Consider the following 17,618-nt stretch of genomic DNA (forward strand, 5'->3'; position numbering starts at 1 on the left):
GTTTCCCAAAAGTGACACCTTTCGTCGGCTGTTTTCTTAGCCAATTTAACGTCCCTTTTTTTGTTTATATTGCTCCCTGTTTCGTTCCATCTTCTTCTTCGTCATCTCGTGCTTCGTGTACTAAAAGCATAGCGAATACTTACGATACCCACACACACACACACACACCTGTTCGAACACAGAAGCGTTAAAAGGCTTTCATCTTCACATTCTTCCGGTGAGCCATTAGAGAGTATGCTGGCACCTATAGCATACCGTACCGTTCGGACATTTTATGTCCTTTTCTCGGTCGATGGTTCTTACCGTGTGTTGCGTCCTTCCCAGCCGGTATTGTCGTATTTTCCCTTTTTCACACTGCGAGGAATTAAATGTGCTTCATGCGTAAAGCGACAGACGCGGAACCGGAAGTGGAACGCATTCATAACCATAAAATGGACGGGCCCCAGATGGAAACGAGCCGGAGAGTTTCCCGGTACGCTAACCAGACGATGATGATGCGACTTGGTGGTACTTCCTTTACTGCGATGGTCATAAAACCGGATCCAGACCAATTCGAGCACATCGACCGATTACGGTACTGCGGTTATTGTTCCGGTTGGGTTGAATTTTACTTCCGGCTTGTCGGACGTACGGAAAAGGATGGCAATGGTATAGGTGTCGCGTTGTTGTTGCGTCCTACCAGCGTGCATGCAGCTCGTCAGCGTAATAAAGAATGTGTAATTATTTTACTGTGTGCTTATCGTTAGCGTCGTCGAGCAGTTCATTTCGCATAAAGTGTACTTTAAAGTATGAGCCGGTCTCTTTGTCGTTCAGTTATCCTTTGTTTCATTAATATTGAGGCAGCAAAAGAAATTTCTCTAGATGCGTGCTGGTTTTAATCAAGTTAAAAAGAATGCTGACTGGAAATAATTCACTACGAAAGCTCAAAGCTCGAAGCAAACCATAAAACAGCGTAATCAACGTCTCAGCAAACCAACACAATGAGCATATTTTTCAAGCACTCATTAGAAATCGGACACATCATTAGCGCTCATTAGAATCATGTTTCCTTTCGTTGCGAAGAAGTCTTTGTCTCCATGGAAGAACGTTCGAGATACGATAGTCGTTAACATTCTCGTTTTGTTGGTTCTTGTTCAAAAACATCCATCGTAAATAGTGAGTAAAAAGTAAAATAACGTTGCTACCATAGCAATGGAAACCTACCGCGTGCATTGGAGAGTTTGTTATCAATGATCCTTTTCGCTTCATTGGCCAATTAGAGCTGAAGCTGACACCATCAGGATGGGCCAGGGTGGCTGACAAAAGGACTTGTGGAAAGTTGTGATATTTTCTTTTCCTCGCCAAGCGTTTGTCCAGCAGAGTAAATGCTGAACCCCGTATCTTTATCTTGTTTTTCCACAACATTTAAGACAACCATGGTGCCGGTTTGATAGGGCCGCTGATTAGAGGGACAATTCATGCGTGCATTGCAGTCACAACTTTTCTTTTTTCTGTAAAAAGCCTTTTTTACTACAAAAATAGAAGTCAAATGAAAGTTAGACAATATGAGATAGTTATGATAAATTAAAAAAATATGTAAATATGAAATTTGTAATTAAAAAATAGTTTAACTATTTTTTTAACATTCCAAACGAAAAATGTATTTATTTTTGAACTAGCTCTACATAATCTCTGTACAATCGAACATAAACATATTTGCCGATAGCTAAGCCAGTGATCATGTTTAGCTAGTTTATTGTAATTAATGAAATATTAGAAATTCATCGCAATTTTTATAATGTCATCAAGAACCATGACTTCTGTTTAGGTTAAATATTTATTGTTTACTTACAATAACTTCCTCTATTTTAGTTGAATACATGGAAATCCGAAGGCGTATTGCTCAGGGAATTCGTGCCTACTACGGGCTCTACAAAATCCTGCGATCCAGTAGACTCCAGCAACACTAAAAATGCACAATATATCGCACACTGATACGTTCAGAAGTCCTCTACGGGTATCAGTCTTGGACTTTGCTAATGGAGGATGCCAATGCACTCGCTATTTTCGAAAGAAGGGTGCTAAGGACTATCTTTGGCGGTGTGTGCGAGCAGGGCGTGTAGAGAAGGAGAATGAACTACGAGCTAGCTGAGCTGTTTGGCGGTGCAGATATCCTTACGGTGGTCAAAGCCGGAAGGATACGATGGATGGGGCACGTGATGAGGATGCTGGACTTATGGCCCACCAGGAAGACGTTCTGCCAACCGTTCGCACGAGACGTAGAGGAGCACAGTGAGCTCCTTGGCTGAATCAGATGGAGTTGAATATCCGAATTCCTCCGTATCTATTCATTATATTCTGCACCTGTTTCCAACTTGTTGACTTGTATTTGTTTCATACTTTTTATGTTTATGTTGTTATGCATTTTGTTGACAAATATAGATTTTATCTTACTGCTCTTGATAAATATTTACTTTCAATTCTCTTACCATACACAATTTTTGTCCAAAATAGTTTCTCGTATTGACCGCACCGTGTGTGTAAAATATTTTTTTAACATTTTAAAATCGATTCATTTAAGCGAATCCAGTGCGTCTCGGCTTTATACAAATTCAATTGCTGATTGGTCAGCAGTTTGTTCTACGTTCGGTAAACCAAATAATAGCACTAAGGTATGTTTAAAAAAAAATTTCTTCCAACTCATCAAAATTTCATAACCACAATGCAATATTCTAACTAACTTTTAACTCACACTAAAAAAATACTCAACGCGCTAGATTCATTGTTAAAACAATCAAATGTTTATTCTAGACCACCACATTAACAATTGATTTGAGCTCAAGGGTAGAAACCTCCCTCCACAACTCAGATTTAAAACATTACCGTTTCACTTTCTTCCTTGGAAAACACTCCAACAGATATGCTTTCGCGCTTTACCTTACCATTGTCAAACATTAAACAATTTATGGTTGCTTCAAACTGCCAACTCCCAGGTCGCTTGCCGACTATAGCACGCGACCCGGCTGGAATGGTTAACCTCTGCCACCGTTGCCGCATTGTAACGCACAAACACCATCCAATGCTGCCAGTGACCCAAAATTTGCCACTCAAACCATTTTATCCGGCAATCAGTTTTTGTGTGTTTTACTGGAGGGAGAATTTCGGGTGCTTTCGCAACGCCACTATCAAGACCTCGCTAGGTAGGTGATGCACGAGACCCAAGCCGAACCACAAATCGGGCGACTTTCGGTGGTGGAACCTGCCCTGCCGAAAAAAGCAGCGCAGACAGCTTGTAATACTGACCTAGATACCGTGGGGTTGCAGAAAACGATGCGAACAATGAAATGAGCAGCTTGCAATGGGTGGTGAATGATGAACAAACAACCCACAAAAAAAAATCGTTCAATTGCTTGCAGCTCACGCGAAGGTGAATGGAGCAAAACCGCGTCGGCGAGGCCGGTTTCACTGTGAGCATATAGTGAGCACGAATGAGATAGAAGTGTGCAAACATCGGCAAATCATGTACCGGTGGGGTTTGGAAGGGCGGAAGATGCACTGGGAGACGAAACCGAATCCGCGCCACCTATGTTGCGTGAACGGTGTGTGCATTACATAAAGAGCATAATCGTGTAACACACGCGCTGCGCTCTCCCGGCAAGAAACGCAACGCGCGGCCGAGAAATGAATCGTGAGAGCTGCTGGGTGGGCACTCTCAACACCAACCGTGCGCTCTCGTTCGCTCCGATGAACATCTCATTTTCAACGTGTCCGTTGTACGAGGTGGAGGCGCACGACGAGCGCTTTACTCGTTTGTTACGTTCGTTCGAGCGCCACTGTTTTGGCATGAGGAGCCGCGTCACCGCTGACACCGACCTCGAAGAGCGCGCAAACACCGATACGTAACAGCCGTGTGTTCGTGTGCCCGTAACACAATCTGCAAGGAGCATCTAGTTCTGGAGCTTCTGGTGCGGTTTCGCGGAAAACTCTTATCGGAAATAGTGCAAGTGTCAGTAAAAGACAGGAGTGAAACGTGAAAAACACAAAAAAAATTAAAACAAATAATTGTGAAAAACAAAACAAATTATAAAGCGAAGCAAATGCGAGACGCGTGGATAGTGAGGCGCATGTGAGTGTTTGTGTCGCGTGTTTTGTAATCAGTTGGTCTCCCCGAAAAAAGCGACAAAAAAATCAGAAAGTAAGTGCGCTGCAAAAATAAAAATGGTGTCAAATAGCGCCTGCAATGAGGGCAAACACGCAGCTAAATAAATAATATAGGTGAATAAAACGTGGGGTCATTTATACTTTTTTTTTCGGTGCGTTTGTCGATACAAGTGATGTAAGTGTCCTCTGCTGCCGTTCGCAGCGCAGTTTGAAAACGCAACGGTTCCTTCGCGAGGCCCTACAAAACGATGCGGGAGTGATTACCGAATCAATTCATTCTCGATTCTCGGCTCCATCGCGGGGCGTTTCGGATGTGTGTGAGGGAAGCGGTGGTGGCGGTGTGAAAGATTTTCGTTCCAGCAAAAAAGGGGTTCGGATGTTAGTGGTGTTGTCGCAGCAGCAACATCGTCGTCACCGGCTCCACCATTGATGATATAACAGCTGGTTGCCTACTTCCGCCGACACCGAGACGTGAGAGCAACCGTTACGACGTAACGAGAACGAGAACGGCACTGAAAAGCGAGACGAGCAATAGAATCGGTTCGCTGGAACGTACACAGTTCCATTGGAGAGGGAGGGTAAGGGGATGAAGGGAATTTGAGGAATATGTGTATGTGTGTGTATGTGTGTGTTTTTTATTAAAAGAGGGGCAGTTGTGGAACAAGGCGCCATTTGTGTCATCATTACGTGAAGACGATGAATTTATTTACGTGATTCTTAGTATTCTTTCCTCCGTTTTTGCTCATCGAGATATTTCCGACTTGTGATGTAAAGCTTGCCTTTGCCTATTCAGTACGAGTGTTACAAGCGTTGTCCATTCGGTCAACGTGTGTCCCGGATCCTGCTGGAACCATTATAATGTGACGTGTTCGGTTTCCAAACGGTTACAGAACATTTGCCCCGCATTCAGTTCGATAGGGTAAACAAGGGATCAAACGGGTGCGTACTGTGAACGCTTTGTTGTGCGTAAGATCTGTTATTTCGTCTCCTGCCTACCCTGCCTTCCCCGGCCATCCGTTACATACGCTGCACTAAACCACTCGTCCGTACGCCTCTTTCCCTCAACTGTGATTACCTAACGCGTGCTCGTAGTGTAATTTTTTTTTGTGCCCTCCCGGCTTGTGTGTTTTCTTGCGGGATTACCAAACCACCGTTCGTGAAAAGGATTACGTGCGATGGGTAACTCAGTTCATTTTCCACCAAGGGGTAGTACGATCCACATCCCGAAACCGTCGATTCGGTTCGGTGTACGCGAGAGAGATAATATGCGCGTGTTGCCAGTTAGATCGACCACGGTGCTGTACGGTGGATGGATGGGTTTTTGGGGGCCAAACGAAAAAAAAAAAAAGTTCCAGTAGCGTTCTGACGATTTGTGGTTACGAGATCACTACACGTTCGTTGATGGAGAGACTGATACGAAGCGTGAGCGTAGAGCTCAATGCTCGTAGAGAGAAGTAAATAAAGGAGAGGATCACTTGTTAGGCTGTTCGAAAAGTAACTGTCATTCACAGTTTTGCAAAAGCAGGATGCATTGATGTAATAATGGATGTAGTAAAGCTGTTTTACTTGAAAAGTAAACTAGGATTTTTTTGCTTATTTTTAGGGAATTGTATAACGGGCTGTGTTTTTGGAATTTTAATTCTAAATAAGATTTTATATAATGCAGGTATTAACTTGAATCATTGATTCTAGATTCGCGGGCCGCATAAAACCTCCTCAAGGGCCGCATGCCCGCAGACCCCAGGATGCTCATGCCTGTTTTAAAACATCTAAAGAGGAATCCAAACGGTTTTGTTTAAAAACCAACTAATTTGTAAACAATTAATTTCAACATAATTTTTTATGTTAAAAAATTTTTACTTTACGATTTATATGAAAATTTCCATCAAAACATAATTTTGTAGACTTGTACACTTTAACCTCATGTCTGAACAGTATGCTCTTGCGTAAGGGCCGCAAATAACAGAATCGATTAACATTCTTTGATGTTGGTGAGACACAAGTCAAAATACGATTTTATCGCGGGAGTTGGTGTTTAATTTGAATAATCAAAAGCAAAACAACATCATTCGTGTAGTGTTTTCTCATATGAACTTAATGATTTTTTCCAGTGCAGTAAATCAATTTTGGCTCAATTTTTGCTTCAACCTTACACGGCTCACGGCATAAACGCATTGTTTAGTACATTTCGTATTTAAAAATCCTCCCCCATAAGCAAATCTCTCTCTCGCGCGCGCGTGAGTGTTTCTCCGATTGCACTCACCGCTCATTTCATTCGTTCACAACAGTAATCGCACAACACTCGCCGCTATGTTTCTCGGAAGGGTAGCAGCACAACGACTAACAAATCATCCCCAATTTCCCGGTGTATCAGCATGAGCTCATTGATCTTGATGATTCTTTTATATTTTTCTCGGGGATATGAGTAACCAGTTGTCCTGCCGACGGATATATGGTCGGGAAATCATGTGAATCAATTTTCACTCTAACTCTGATCGGTGGAAAACCTCATCATACACACACCAATGGAAATGGGTGAGGGTGAGGAAGAGAGCGAAAGGATCCTAAATGTAAAGCCGGCTTGAACCGATTCTGGATTCCGTGTTTCCGTGCCACGTCCCACACACACATCTTGTCCCGCGGTTCTCCACATCGAAACAGCTGTCGATGACATAATCTACACCATGCCCGGTACAAAATCGACCTTTGCCGGTGTTATGTAATCGTAAATTGGTTCCAATATTTGTCGCCCTGTCGCGGACAAAACACTGGAGCAGTGATAATTGCTCATTTGATCACTTACTGTGGCAATGGTTTCATGCTTTTTTTAAATATTTTTTATATTAAAACACACTGAAATCGGTTTGATTGATAGAAGATTACTTTCAATTCTCTATTCGGTCTTTTCATTAAAAAAACACACCTAAAAATTACCACGTACTTGTTCCAGATGAATCATTAGTTAGATAGTAAGGCTGATGTATCATCGCAGTCTATTGGCATCGAATTAATGCCAGCACCGGAGCAGGGGCCGAATGCACTGTGCGTTCATGTTTTTTTTTTCGTTCTAGCGCATCTCATTCTGATGCAACTCGCTCGCTGTTTACATAACAAGCGCGAACACAAGCTAGGGTCGGGGTTTTCCGCTCGGTCATCGGCACGACGTGACAGCCAGGCAGGGCACGTACTTCACCCCACGATTGGGCATGAATGGGAGACCCTTTTTCCAGCGTGCTCGGTGTACTCGTGCGCCCGGATATGAATCATCTTTGCTAGTGCTTCGGGTGTATTTATGATCTTTCATTTTTTGTGTCAGCATTCCAAGCACCACCCAAGCCAACGAAAAACTTATCATAATTGTGTGAAGTTATTAAAAAACTAGCCCGTAAGCAAGCAGCAAAGACGGTTCATTTTTTCTTTCAAAGAACGTAGGACACATTTTTACAGTTCATTATCGTGATGTTTTTTTTTTCATTCCCCATCCTACACACTCTATTATCGTTACACAACAGTTGTTCCTTTACCCCATATGCTATCCAACTTTGTTGCGCTCAGAATAAGTGGAACCGGGTGGGGTGTATTCCCGGTATCCCCTGGGTGGGGGAGTGTTATGCTGGCACACGCTAAACCGAAACCGACTGATTATGCAACAGTTTTCCGCCGATTGCGACTCTGTTTGTGGCAGCATAGCGCACCCGGCGGGGGTTCTCTCCGGGAGATTCTAAGCCTACTCTCGCCATTCGGCCACCCACCGTCCAGGAGCAGGCATATATGTGTGTGTGCGTATGCCTGGAAGCGGCACTCATACATGCTGCCTTCGTTATCCCGAAATTTTGGAAAAGAAAATGTGGACAACCCGAGAGCGAGAAACAGAATGTTGGAAGTGTCCGCACTCTTCCAGTCATTAGCAGACCGGTGTTGATTTTTCGCGCCAGCGTACGGCACGGAGAAAACGGGCTACCCACACACACGCACACCCCAATCCCACCCAATTGGAAGGGGTTCCGTGACGTGGCAAGGAAACGACCTGACAACACGCAGTCCTAGATTTATGCGTGCGATGATAAGAACGGGAAACCTCCCGCCAAGGTGCGTGTGATTACTGGCACGTGAAGGGGAAATTCCGGAAGTTTGCTAATACATTTCACGATAAGAATGTTTTACGAGCAACAGGGAAACGGACCACCATGCCAGCAGCTTGCAAATGGTAATGGTAATAGCAGGGTAGTGGGTATTTAATTACGAACCACTAAGCTAAATAAAATGTGCGTTTTGTTCAGCTTAAGGGACATTTATGACACATCCCGCACCAAAATCAAAGCAAAGCAAATAATACAAATTTTATCACCAAGCCCGCACGCCGTAAGCAAACAATTGACCCCCAAAAAGATGTCACTCGCGCGGACGATTACGACATTTACCGGGCGCACATTATACCCCTTTGCGTTCCGGTGGCCGTAGTCGATGTCCTTCTGCGGTTGCAGATGCTTCTGCGGTGCAGTGTGGAGGACACTGTTGCGTAATGCACTTTTTTTTGGTTTTGTTCCCTGAAGATGGTGGAGAAGGATAATAGCGTTGGTGCGAGGGTTACGTCCTATTATTGCTCTATTTTTTGATATTACATGATGTCATCGGGGCATACGGCCAGTGGGCGGTACTGTAGTAGAAACATATTTTATAATAGTATTTGCATAACCGCTGTTTATTACGGAAGAAGTTAGGAAACAGTACGATAAAACGAATCTGCGATGTATTGTGTTGCTATTTTTAAACAAGAAGAAAAGGTTGTTTTTTTTTAATAATTTAAAACTTATTTGCTACGGTTTCACGTGTTCGAAATACCCACGTTTTTCCACTTATTTGTTTTAAACATTTTGTAACAAAGGATGGTATTATGTGTCACATTAACACTAGAACCGCCGATGGGACTTTTTTGTCCCATCGCACTCGAAAGAGGTGTGTTATTCCGCTTGCCGTCGTGGTAACCCTTTGAATTTTTTTGACTTTTATTTATTTTAAACTATCTTTTGAATGCGCTTATAAAAATTTTTGTATTCCATATGGTAATTTAAAAAAATCATTTCCAACCTAGAACCGCCATATGGGACATTTTTGTCCCATAGGCAAAATACGTTGTGACGCCTAGTATCCCTGCTGCCAACGAGTGACGAATGTGTCGTCAATAGGATGTCAAGGGATGTCAATAAGAATAAAACAGTAAAAGTGCGCGAAAGTATTCAACTACATACGTGCTTTTACTTTTGTTTACTACGGGCTTAATTTTTCGCTGTCATCAATCGACTAGTCTATATAAGCACTTCGACTTGCCGGCTTGCTTGGTCGCTTTGTTTTGAATATTTTTTATTATTGATTAAGTTGCTAATAAAGCTTTGTTATTCCTAATTGTGATGCCTATTAGTTATTTAACCACCAAAAACCCTTAGGTAATATTAAACATGTCTAAATATGTATACATAACGTATGGGACAAAATTGTCCCATATGGCGGTTCTAGTAAGGTTGAAAAGTTCGGCGGTTCTAGTGTTAAAGTTAAACAAAATAGTAAACCAATTTATTTTAATTTTTTAATTTTTTTATTTTTGTAATGTAAGCAAAACTGTCTTTCCCTATTTATCACGTGCTTTAGGAATCCAGTTAACTTATAGCGATCGAGTGGTGTTCAGGGTGGATATTTTTTATTTCTTTGGAATCAATCGAAAATTGTCTTAAAATGTAATATAAAAAAAATTATATACCAAAATTAACAAATCTTGTTCAATAAAATTTGTAAATTTTTAAAACTAATATTATGATTTAAATTTTCGAATATACCGCATTTATCGTTTGTTTACTGAACGGAAAAAATGTATACCTTCAAAATTCTGCTTTAAGAATTTAAGGGAAAAAAGTCTCTTATTTTTCACCCTTATTTTGCAACCCCGCTTTGTAGTGTACTCAACCATTTGGTGTCCTTAATACAAATGGAAACGCACGGCCCACTCGCACGCAATGTGTACCATGAAACTACATTACCATTGCTATTTGTTTACATTTTCCCCACCCGTTAATGTAACCCATCATCCCATCCCTGCCGATCGAGTAATTCACGTGTAGTGTGTGTTCTATGATAAACTCACTATACACAGAAATTATGACAACTAACAAATGCAATGTACCGCAAGCGGCTGCTTATTGTTGGCAAGAAAATTGTACCGAATGAAAGAATCAGAGGGTGGCTTTGAAAGATGTGTGGAGCACATTGTGGGCAGCGGGAAACTGTCGTTACGCCGTTTCATCGCCGTCGTGCGGTTTTTCTTTCATAACACAACCTTCAAAAATCGCATTTTATTGGCGGACGGGAGGCCAACACGCGCCACAAAATCTTGCTCTCCTGCCTTTCATAATGAGCGAGAGAGAAAGAGAACAATATTCAAACAAACAAATAAAAAAATAGTCTGGGGGGCTCGCAAGTTACGCGATCCGAACCGCGCGCTCGCTCAACTCTCTGGGTGACTTTGGCGCGTGTGGCCCGGTGTTCATGCGCTTGGTTTCGGATGAATTTCTCTCACTCTCCGGCGAACGCGCGTTTTGGCGTTCTTGCGTGTACGGCACGATGTTGCGCTAGTATTTCATCGCGGGCTCCCAACACGTACGGGGCGATTCGCGTTTGCTGCTTGACGTGGTTGGCGCAAAGTGTTTGGTCGCACGTCTGTTTGGTACTTCGAACCGGAGCGAATGCCGTCTCCATAACTCTCCGTACCGGTAAGCGTTCAAACTTGTGGTGAGACGAAGTGATATGTGTGTCAACATAATTTTTAACAAAACTAAGTGCAACCTGAAGCTGAAAATTAGTGTTTTAGAAAATATCTGCTGAAACGTTCCAGTCGTAATAGCAAAAAAAAAACACACACGCACACAAACCCGTAAGACAGAAAAGCGTCGTCTCTTGCGTTATGTAACGAAACCGTGTCGGCTGAGAACGCGAGAATGAGTCTCGAGCGATAGAGCGTGCATGTGTATGGGTGGCGTATGTGTTGGTTGTGCTGGAGTGCAGTTTCCTTCCCAAAAATTGGGGCTCATGTCTACCGATTTTGGGGACAGTTTTGTGTCCCTCCGGAACGTTCGAAGTTGTGTGTTGGTTTTTGTTGGTTTTACTTTGGTTTTATCTACTGCTTGTTCTATTGCCATATTCTGCTGGCTCTGCGTACGTGTCGCGTTACTGTGCGTGAGAACGCTGGAGAAAGAGAGTGTAGCGCACCGTTTCGTATTGCTGGTGAGAAGAAGAGAACATGTGCGCCGGCAACCCTTGTGCCATGGGGATGGAGAAGAAGAAAATGAAGCCGAACCACACCAAAAAAAAAAACGATCAGGCGTGAGAGTGAGATTGCGATACAGCAACAGTTTTGCTTGGCCGAAAGTTTGTTAGATAACAGCCGCACACGGTTCGAAGTTGGACCGAAATGTTCGAACCAGAATCTGGCATTATGCTTGTAGACAACACACCAAAAAAAACAGCAACCGTAATACTTCTGATTGCGTGTGTTTGTTTGCTGTGTCCTTTTTGTACGAGCAATTATATGACACCGTGCAGTTCTGGAAGTGCCTTTCGAGGAGGGGGGAAAAGCTGCTAACGTAACATCACCTCGTAAAGGGCAGCTTTATGTAATATCGATAAGCCTCACGGAGAATTAAAACGGCTGTCAAAATGGTTACCATATGGAGCGTGCAAAAAACACGGTTGTGAACAATTGTCGTATTAGTGAAATTTGGACAGCTTTTGTACGACTTATTGACGGTGATGTCGATAAGACTTTAGTGCAAAGTGGAGAAAATTCGATTCAATTAGGAAGTGCGTTACATAACTCAAATTTCTTACAAACGTTCTCTTCATGATTTATTGTAACTGTGTTTCAAATTTTTGTTACTTTCGTCACTTTTCTATCACTCTTCGTCACTCTTACAAAATAGAAATATTGAAGTTGCTTTTCATGAAGTCTAAAAAAATTTTGTAAAACATTCTGCACTCACCGATCAAGCCGTATAAACCATTTAATCGTTCTGTTTACCGAATGAAACGCACAAAACAGCACCGAGCTCGTGTGTATTTATAGGCCGTCTCATCCCCCCACCTGATAATGTCCGAAACGGTAACACGTTTTTACTGGAGGAGCCGTTTAGACCGTGCACGCGACAACGAACAGTGACCGAAATGTCTCAACTCGAAAAATAAACAAATGAATCCAGTATCTCCACACTCTCACTTCCACTGCGGTCTCACCGCACAACGTCCTTCTTCCGGAAAGCAAACTTTGACCATTTTCTACCCTGTCGGAAGTTGTTTGGGTGTCAAAGAACTGCGGAGCAGCGGAGGAACCCCAACAATTTTACCTTCTCCCGTTTTTGGGTGGAGGGAAAACGTCAAGAATCGGATGCCCTCAAATGCTGGGGGCGTTATGTAACCGCGGAAAGTTTCGTCCACAGGTTTCGTGCTCTCGACTTGGTTTTTTGGGATGGTTTTTCACCTAGCCTGTCCGACCAAAATTAGGTTTTGGTTCGGCAGTCAACCACCGCTACAAAGCTGTTAATGTTGATGGTATCGCGACAACAGGTCGGTTTGCTGCTGGTTTTTTTCCAACATCTACCAACGCTGCTGTGCTGGAAAAAGGAAGAAAAACGCGAATAGAATTGACTGTTTTGCATGTTTGCGTGTGCTTGATGGAACCAATGGCTTGATGGAACAAGAATAAAAAAGAATTTAAATTACCCAAACCGTTTGACCGCAGGCTAGAGTAGAATGAAAGCAAAACAACCAACCCATTAACAACAATTCGGCAGTCGTACGGTTCTGACCGGAAGGCACAATTTATTCGACCACCGGAGCGGTTGGTACGTTCTGTTTTTCGAGAGATAGGCACCGAGAATCAATTATAAACATTTAAAACATTTTTGCTTTGTTTTATAAGCTCTCCGAAGGGTATTTTTTCTCATTTATTTGAGCAGCAATGTGTGGAAAAATAACATTTGCTGGCAAATAATAAGCTCTTTTTTGATGCTGGAAAAAGAAGGCAACAAAAAAAGGATCATTTTAATTCACCATTTCAACCATCACCCACAACAAAGGACGATAAGATAAACAGGCGAAGGGAGGTTGACCGCAATCAATAGGCGTCTTTTCTAGAAATGGGCCGACTGATAAAGAAGTTAATTATTTGCTCGTAATGTAAACATCGTGCGGCCATAATGCAGATAAAATAGTTTGTGTGTTTGCGAGCGTGTCTCATAATGGAAGATTCATCGCTCAGCTGCGCTGAGAAAGAGATACGATACGCACAGACAGAAACGACGCAAGCGACGATGAATCATATGGTAAAGACAAGCACCGGCTCCTGGTGGAAAAGGCACCCCTATACACCCTTAATACTACAGTGATTAAACAATTTAAAAATAATCAAAACCACTTCCTTCCCATCAATGCAAATGATTCATCCAGCACGGACAGTTGCAATATGGAACGTTTTACCAAATTGAGTGGATGTCTATTTATAAGCGGCACAGAATGACAGCATCACCGAACTGTAATGTCAAAAGGATGAGCGCTTTCTTTGCTCGTTGTGAAAGGGGCCGTTCCTTCCTCTGGCCAATTGCTTTCAATGCCCCTTACATAATGTGCAGCATCCACCATATTGCGATGATGATAAGCTAAGTGATTGCGAATGATCGGGTGGAAAGAATGCCGGCAATACCTTTCGGCAGAATTGTTTACGCAAATGTAAATTCCCCACAACAGCAGCAACAAAAAAAATTCCACGAATAATACACTCGAATGGAAATGTTTTGCGACCGATTTCGACGTTATTTCGATAAATGAATTTGCCCGAAACCATTTATGCGTGTTCGCTGAATTAATCATAACTTTTCTAATGTTTTTTTTTCTCATTTTTTTCTCCCTTTCTTTACCATTTTTCCCCAAACAGAGCAAGCATTTAAGCACGTTGAAGCTGAACAGTTAGATAAACGGATTTTTTTTCTGAAGTATCAAGGCTCCAAGCACAGGAGCGTCAAGGAAAAAAAGTGAGAGTCGCAGAAACAAACGGCAAAAAAGTTTGTTCCAACAATTTCCCCACCAGCGCTTTTTGACAAGAAAAATCAACAAGCACCCAGAAACAATACCGCCCCTGAAAAGAAATTGTTGTGCATTCTTTGTGAATTCGTGTGTGTGTGTGTGTCTTTGTGTGAGTGCACCGTACGTAATAAATAAGCAAACAATTGTGAAAGTTGTACCACCAAGTGACAAACCCGAACAAAACAGCAACATACGTTCTAACTGCAAACTTTGAAAGTTTAGGAAAACGGAACACCACAACCGGCCAGGAGAGAAACTTCGGATCTGCGGACTTTGTTGCAATTCTACTGGAGCCGCAAAATCTTACAGCTAAGTCTATTACCCGCAGTGGTGACTTTTTGGCAAATTTGGCGCACCACGCTCGTGTATGCGTGCGCCATTGTGTGAATGTATATTTTGCACGTTGCTCACGATCCTCTGCCGGGGTTTCTATTAATAAAGCTATGAAGCTAATGTTCCTGCTGATGATGATCGTGATGATGGTGGATGTGAATAAAATAATACCGACTGGCGCATCCATGCGGCGTTGGTAAAGGAGGTCGGCCACCGATCCCCACCGCTATGCTAGTGGTGTCACGGTTTGCAGTCGGTTGAAATTGCGTGAAATTAGCGCGAATCTGTGTGACACACTGTGCATGGGCACAGTGCCCTCTACCGATTTCGTGCACTCGGAAGTGTTCGCTTTGTCTGGTGTGGCTATTAAGTTGAATAATTCGTATTAAAGTGGTTAAGTGGATCCCGTCGATTCGAAAACGGGAGAAATTTTTTGTTGTTGTGACGCATTCTTTTTTGGTAATAAAAAAAACACCCCACTGACCCCCGTATTAAGTGTACGTTTAATGAGTTGGATTGGTGAAACAAGTGTGCGTGTGTGTGTGTGTGTTTTTAGTTGATCAGTGATTACGCAAGAGTTTCGTCCATATCGATAGCACGAAGGAAGGTTGCATCGTAAATTCAAGAGCATTAAAATATCGGTGTCGTTTCCATACTTACTGCGTGTGTTTAAGTGACGGTGTGGCGCATATAAATCTATCCACACATCGTTCAATACTTCATTGGTGTGGTGCGCGAACGAAATCGAGTGAAAAGTTGGCTTTTCTCCGGGTCCGGGTGCGGTGTGTGTCTCTAATAGATGCTGTACTAAAGCGAGAAGATCAAGAACATTGCCGTGATCGATAAGTGGCTGTGAGACGAAACGTACTAGGCCCCGCACGCTAAATCCCAACGGCTTTTGCCCAAGGCCACCAGTGTGTGCGTGCGTTTACTGGTTGGGAAATTGTTTCCGGGTTCACGGTGTGGCGGTAAAATAATAGGAAAAAGGTTAGGTGTCAAGGTGTGCACACCTTCGTGTATGAGAGTGTTTAGTGCCACACGTTAGTAGTATAACCCACAACCGGGGCCATAGTGGAACAAGTGTAGTCATAATGCCCGCCACATCGTTTGTGCACGTTCACAGGAAGCCGCTGTACTACAGGCGTCCCGAGCGCACACTCTACGACAGTACCGACGACATTCGCAATGTCTGGGACGGTGCGCAGGAGAATGAGGAAGGGAAGGAGAAGGAATCGACAGACGATGAGTCGATGGGTGAAGGATCACGGTTGGACTCGATGCTCGAGTCTCCTGAGTCACCGGTGCAAGATATTCTAGGCGTCCCGGAACAGCGATGGAAGCTTTTGGAGGCACTCGATGCACTCAGTGCTTGGGGTACGGCACATAGTCGTACGAAGCCGTCGCTGGAGCTAACGTCCCTGGTGGATGGACTAGTCGAGCGTGTAGTTGCTCATCGAGCGGAATACATCCGTAGGTGTAAAACATCCAGCATCGATGGGCTGTGCTGTCCGATCTGTGAGGGAGTGCTGAGATATCCGGTCACAGCTACCTGTGGACATACGTTCTGTCGCCAGTGTTGCTTCGGGCACAGTCGTTGCACGGTCTGTGGACAGCGGTTTCCTTCTGTCACGGCAACACTGACAGCGACCAGCTCGTCATCCGCATTTACGTCCACTCCGTCCTCTTCCTCGTCGACGGTAACTTCCGCCAGCTATGCTTTCCCTGTACCTATGCCTTTCCCTTATGAAGCATCAACGGGTCTGGGTACGGTAGAAGGTACGGAGATCGTATCCTCGAGTGGAGGTTTCGAGCTGGACATTCTTATCCGGCGGCTCGTTGAGCGTTGGTGGAGTCCGGAGCTGAAGGCAGCCGATCTACAGGAGGAAGCACAGCGCCATCTAGAGGGCAACTCGCTGGACGAGGCACTTCGCTGCTGCAATCAAAGCTTAGAACACGGTAGGTGCAATTTCTACACCCATTTATCACTAAACCACACAATGCGGGAGGGAAAATTACTCAATTGAAGTGGAAAATGAATCGATTTGTAATCCATTACGCTTTCTTCTGGGAAGAACTTCTATCGGGACCGTTCGGGAATGTGCTCCAACTTTTGGTCACGTTTTGTCGAATCAAATGGCGAAAACTAATCCAGGGGAAATGGCACTCGTTTACGGACATTTTATGCCTCATTCATCACGTAGCGGCGCATGCATTGGCGTTCCTTCTTTATAAACTGTCGAAAATTAGTTTCTATCGCGCCAGGGCACTAATTGACCGCTCCCGGGGATGGGATAAAGTTTCGACGCTTGTTCCAGTAAAACATTTTTACAATTTCACAAACAATTTGTGCGGGATTGGCGGGAATGATTTGATTAATTAAGTTGAGATTATTATTGAGAAAATTTGATATTTGTAAAGGAAATTTGTAAGGGAAATTTGTGAACATTTGTAAAATATCACAATTCTTTTGATAAGTTCAAATTGCCTATGAAATAGTCGAGCATCTAGAAAGAAGCAGTATGAAAACTTGCTGATATTTTATGGTACGAGATGAGAAAGTTTCACTCTAAATTTTCAACTCCAACTCCATTAGGCAGCTATGAACTTCCACTTTAGAAGCGAGATTAAAGGACCTGTCAGTTTATCCGTTGGAAAGGTCCATTTTCTCTCTTAGTTCTTTGGGATTACAAACACCCTTGGAACCGGCAAAAATGATTGATTTCGCACAAGAAAGCTTCCAGAGGTTTGTCCTCGACACGTCATCAACACTACATCAGTCAAGTGTGGCACAAGTTTGACTCGTTCTACAAGCGGAGCGCAAGGGAGCCAATAGTGCCGGTGGTAGACAAAGAGAAGGGATGAGTTTTATAAAGTTATGAGTACCTTCGCACGAATGCAGCTGCGCTTTCGATGAACCTTTTTATGGCGTTTCTTACTACGAGTAAAGGAAAAACTCCATACCTACCAGAAGTATATGGACAAAAACACCAGGACGATCGTAAATCGGAGTATCCGTTTTCGTC

The 17,618-nt window shown here is 43.3% G+C and overlaps 1 protein-coding gene across 3 annotated transcripts in view; it reads left to right on the plus strand.

Annotated features, from left to right (window-relative positions):
- The first annotated feature begins 3,739 nt into the window (after positions 1-3,739).
- LOC125771099 (LON peptidase N-terminal domain and RING finger protein 1) overlaps positions 3,740-17,618 on the plus strand; it is a 55,290-nt gene continuing 41,411 nt past the window's right edge. The window contains exons 1-2 of one of the 3 annotated variants that reach the window (XM_049441344.1): positions 3,740-4,174; positions 14,114-16,551. In XM_049441344.1, coding sequence (XP_049297301.1) covers positions 15,687-16,551 — 865 coding nt within the window. In that variant the 5' untranslated portion in view covers positions 3,740-4,174; positions 14,114-15,686. Of the gene's footprint in view, positions 4,175-9,975; positions 16,552-17,618 lie in introns of those variants that run through there. The other 2 variants (XM_049441343.1, XM_049441341.1) reach the window with 2 other exon arrangements.

The sequence above is a fragment of the Anopheles funestus genome, chromosome 3RL (genome assembly GCF_943734845.2).
Source record: "Anopheles funestus chromosome 3RL, idAnoFuneDA-416_04, whole genome shotgun sequence".
NCBI lineage: Eukaryota > Metazoa > Arthropoda > Insecta > Diptera > Culicidae > Anopheles > Anopheles funestus.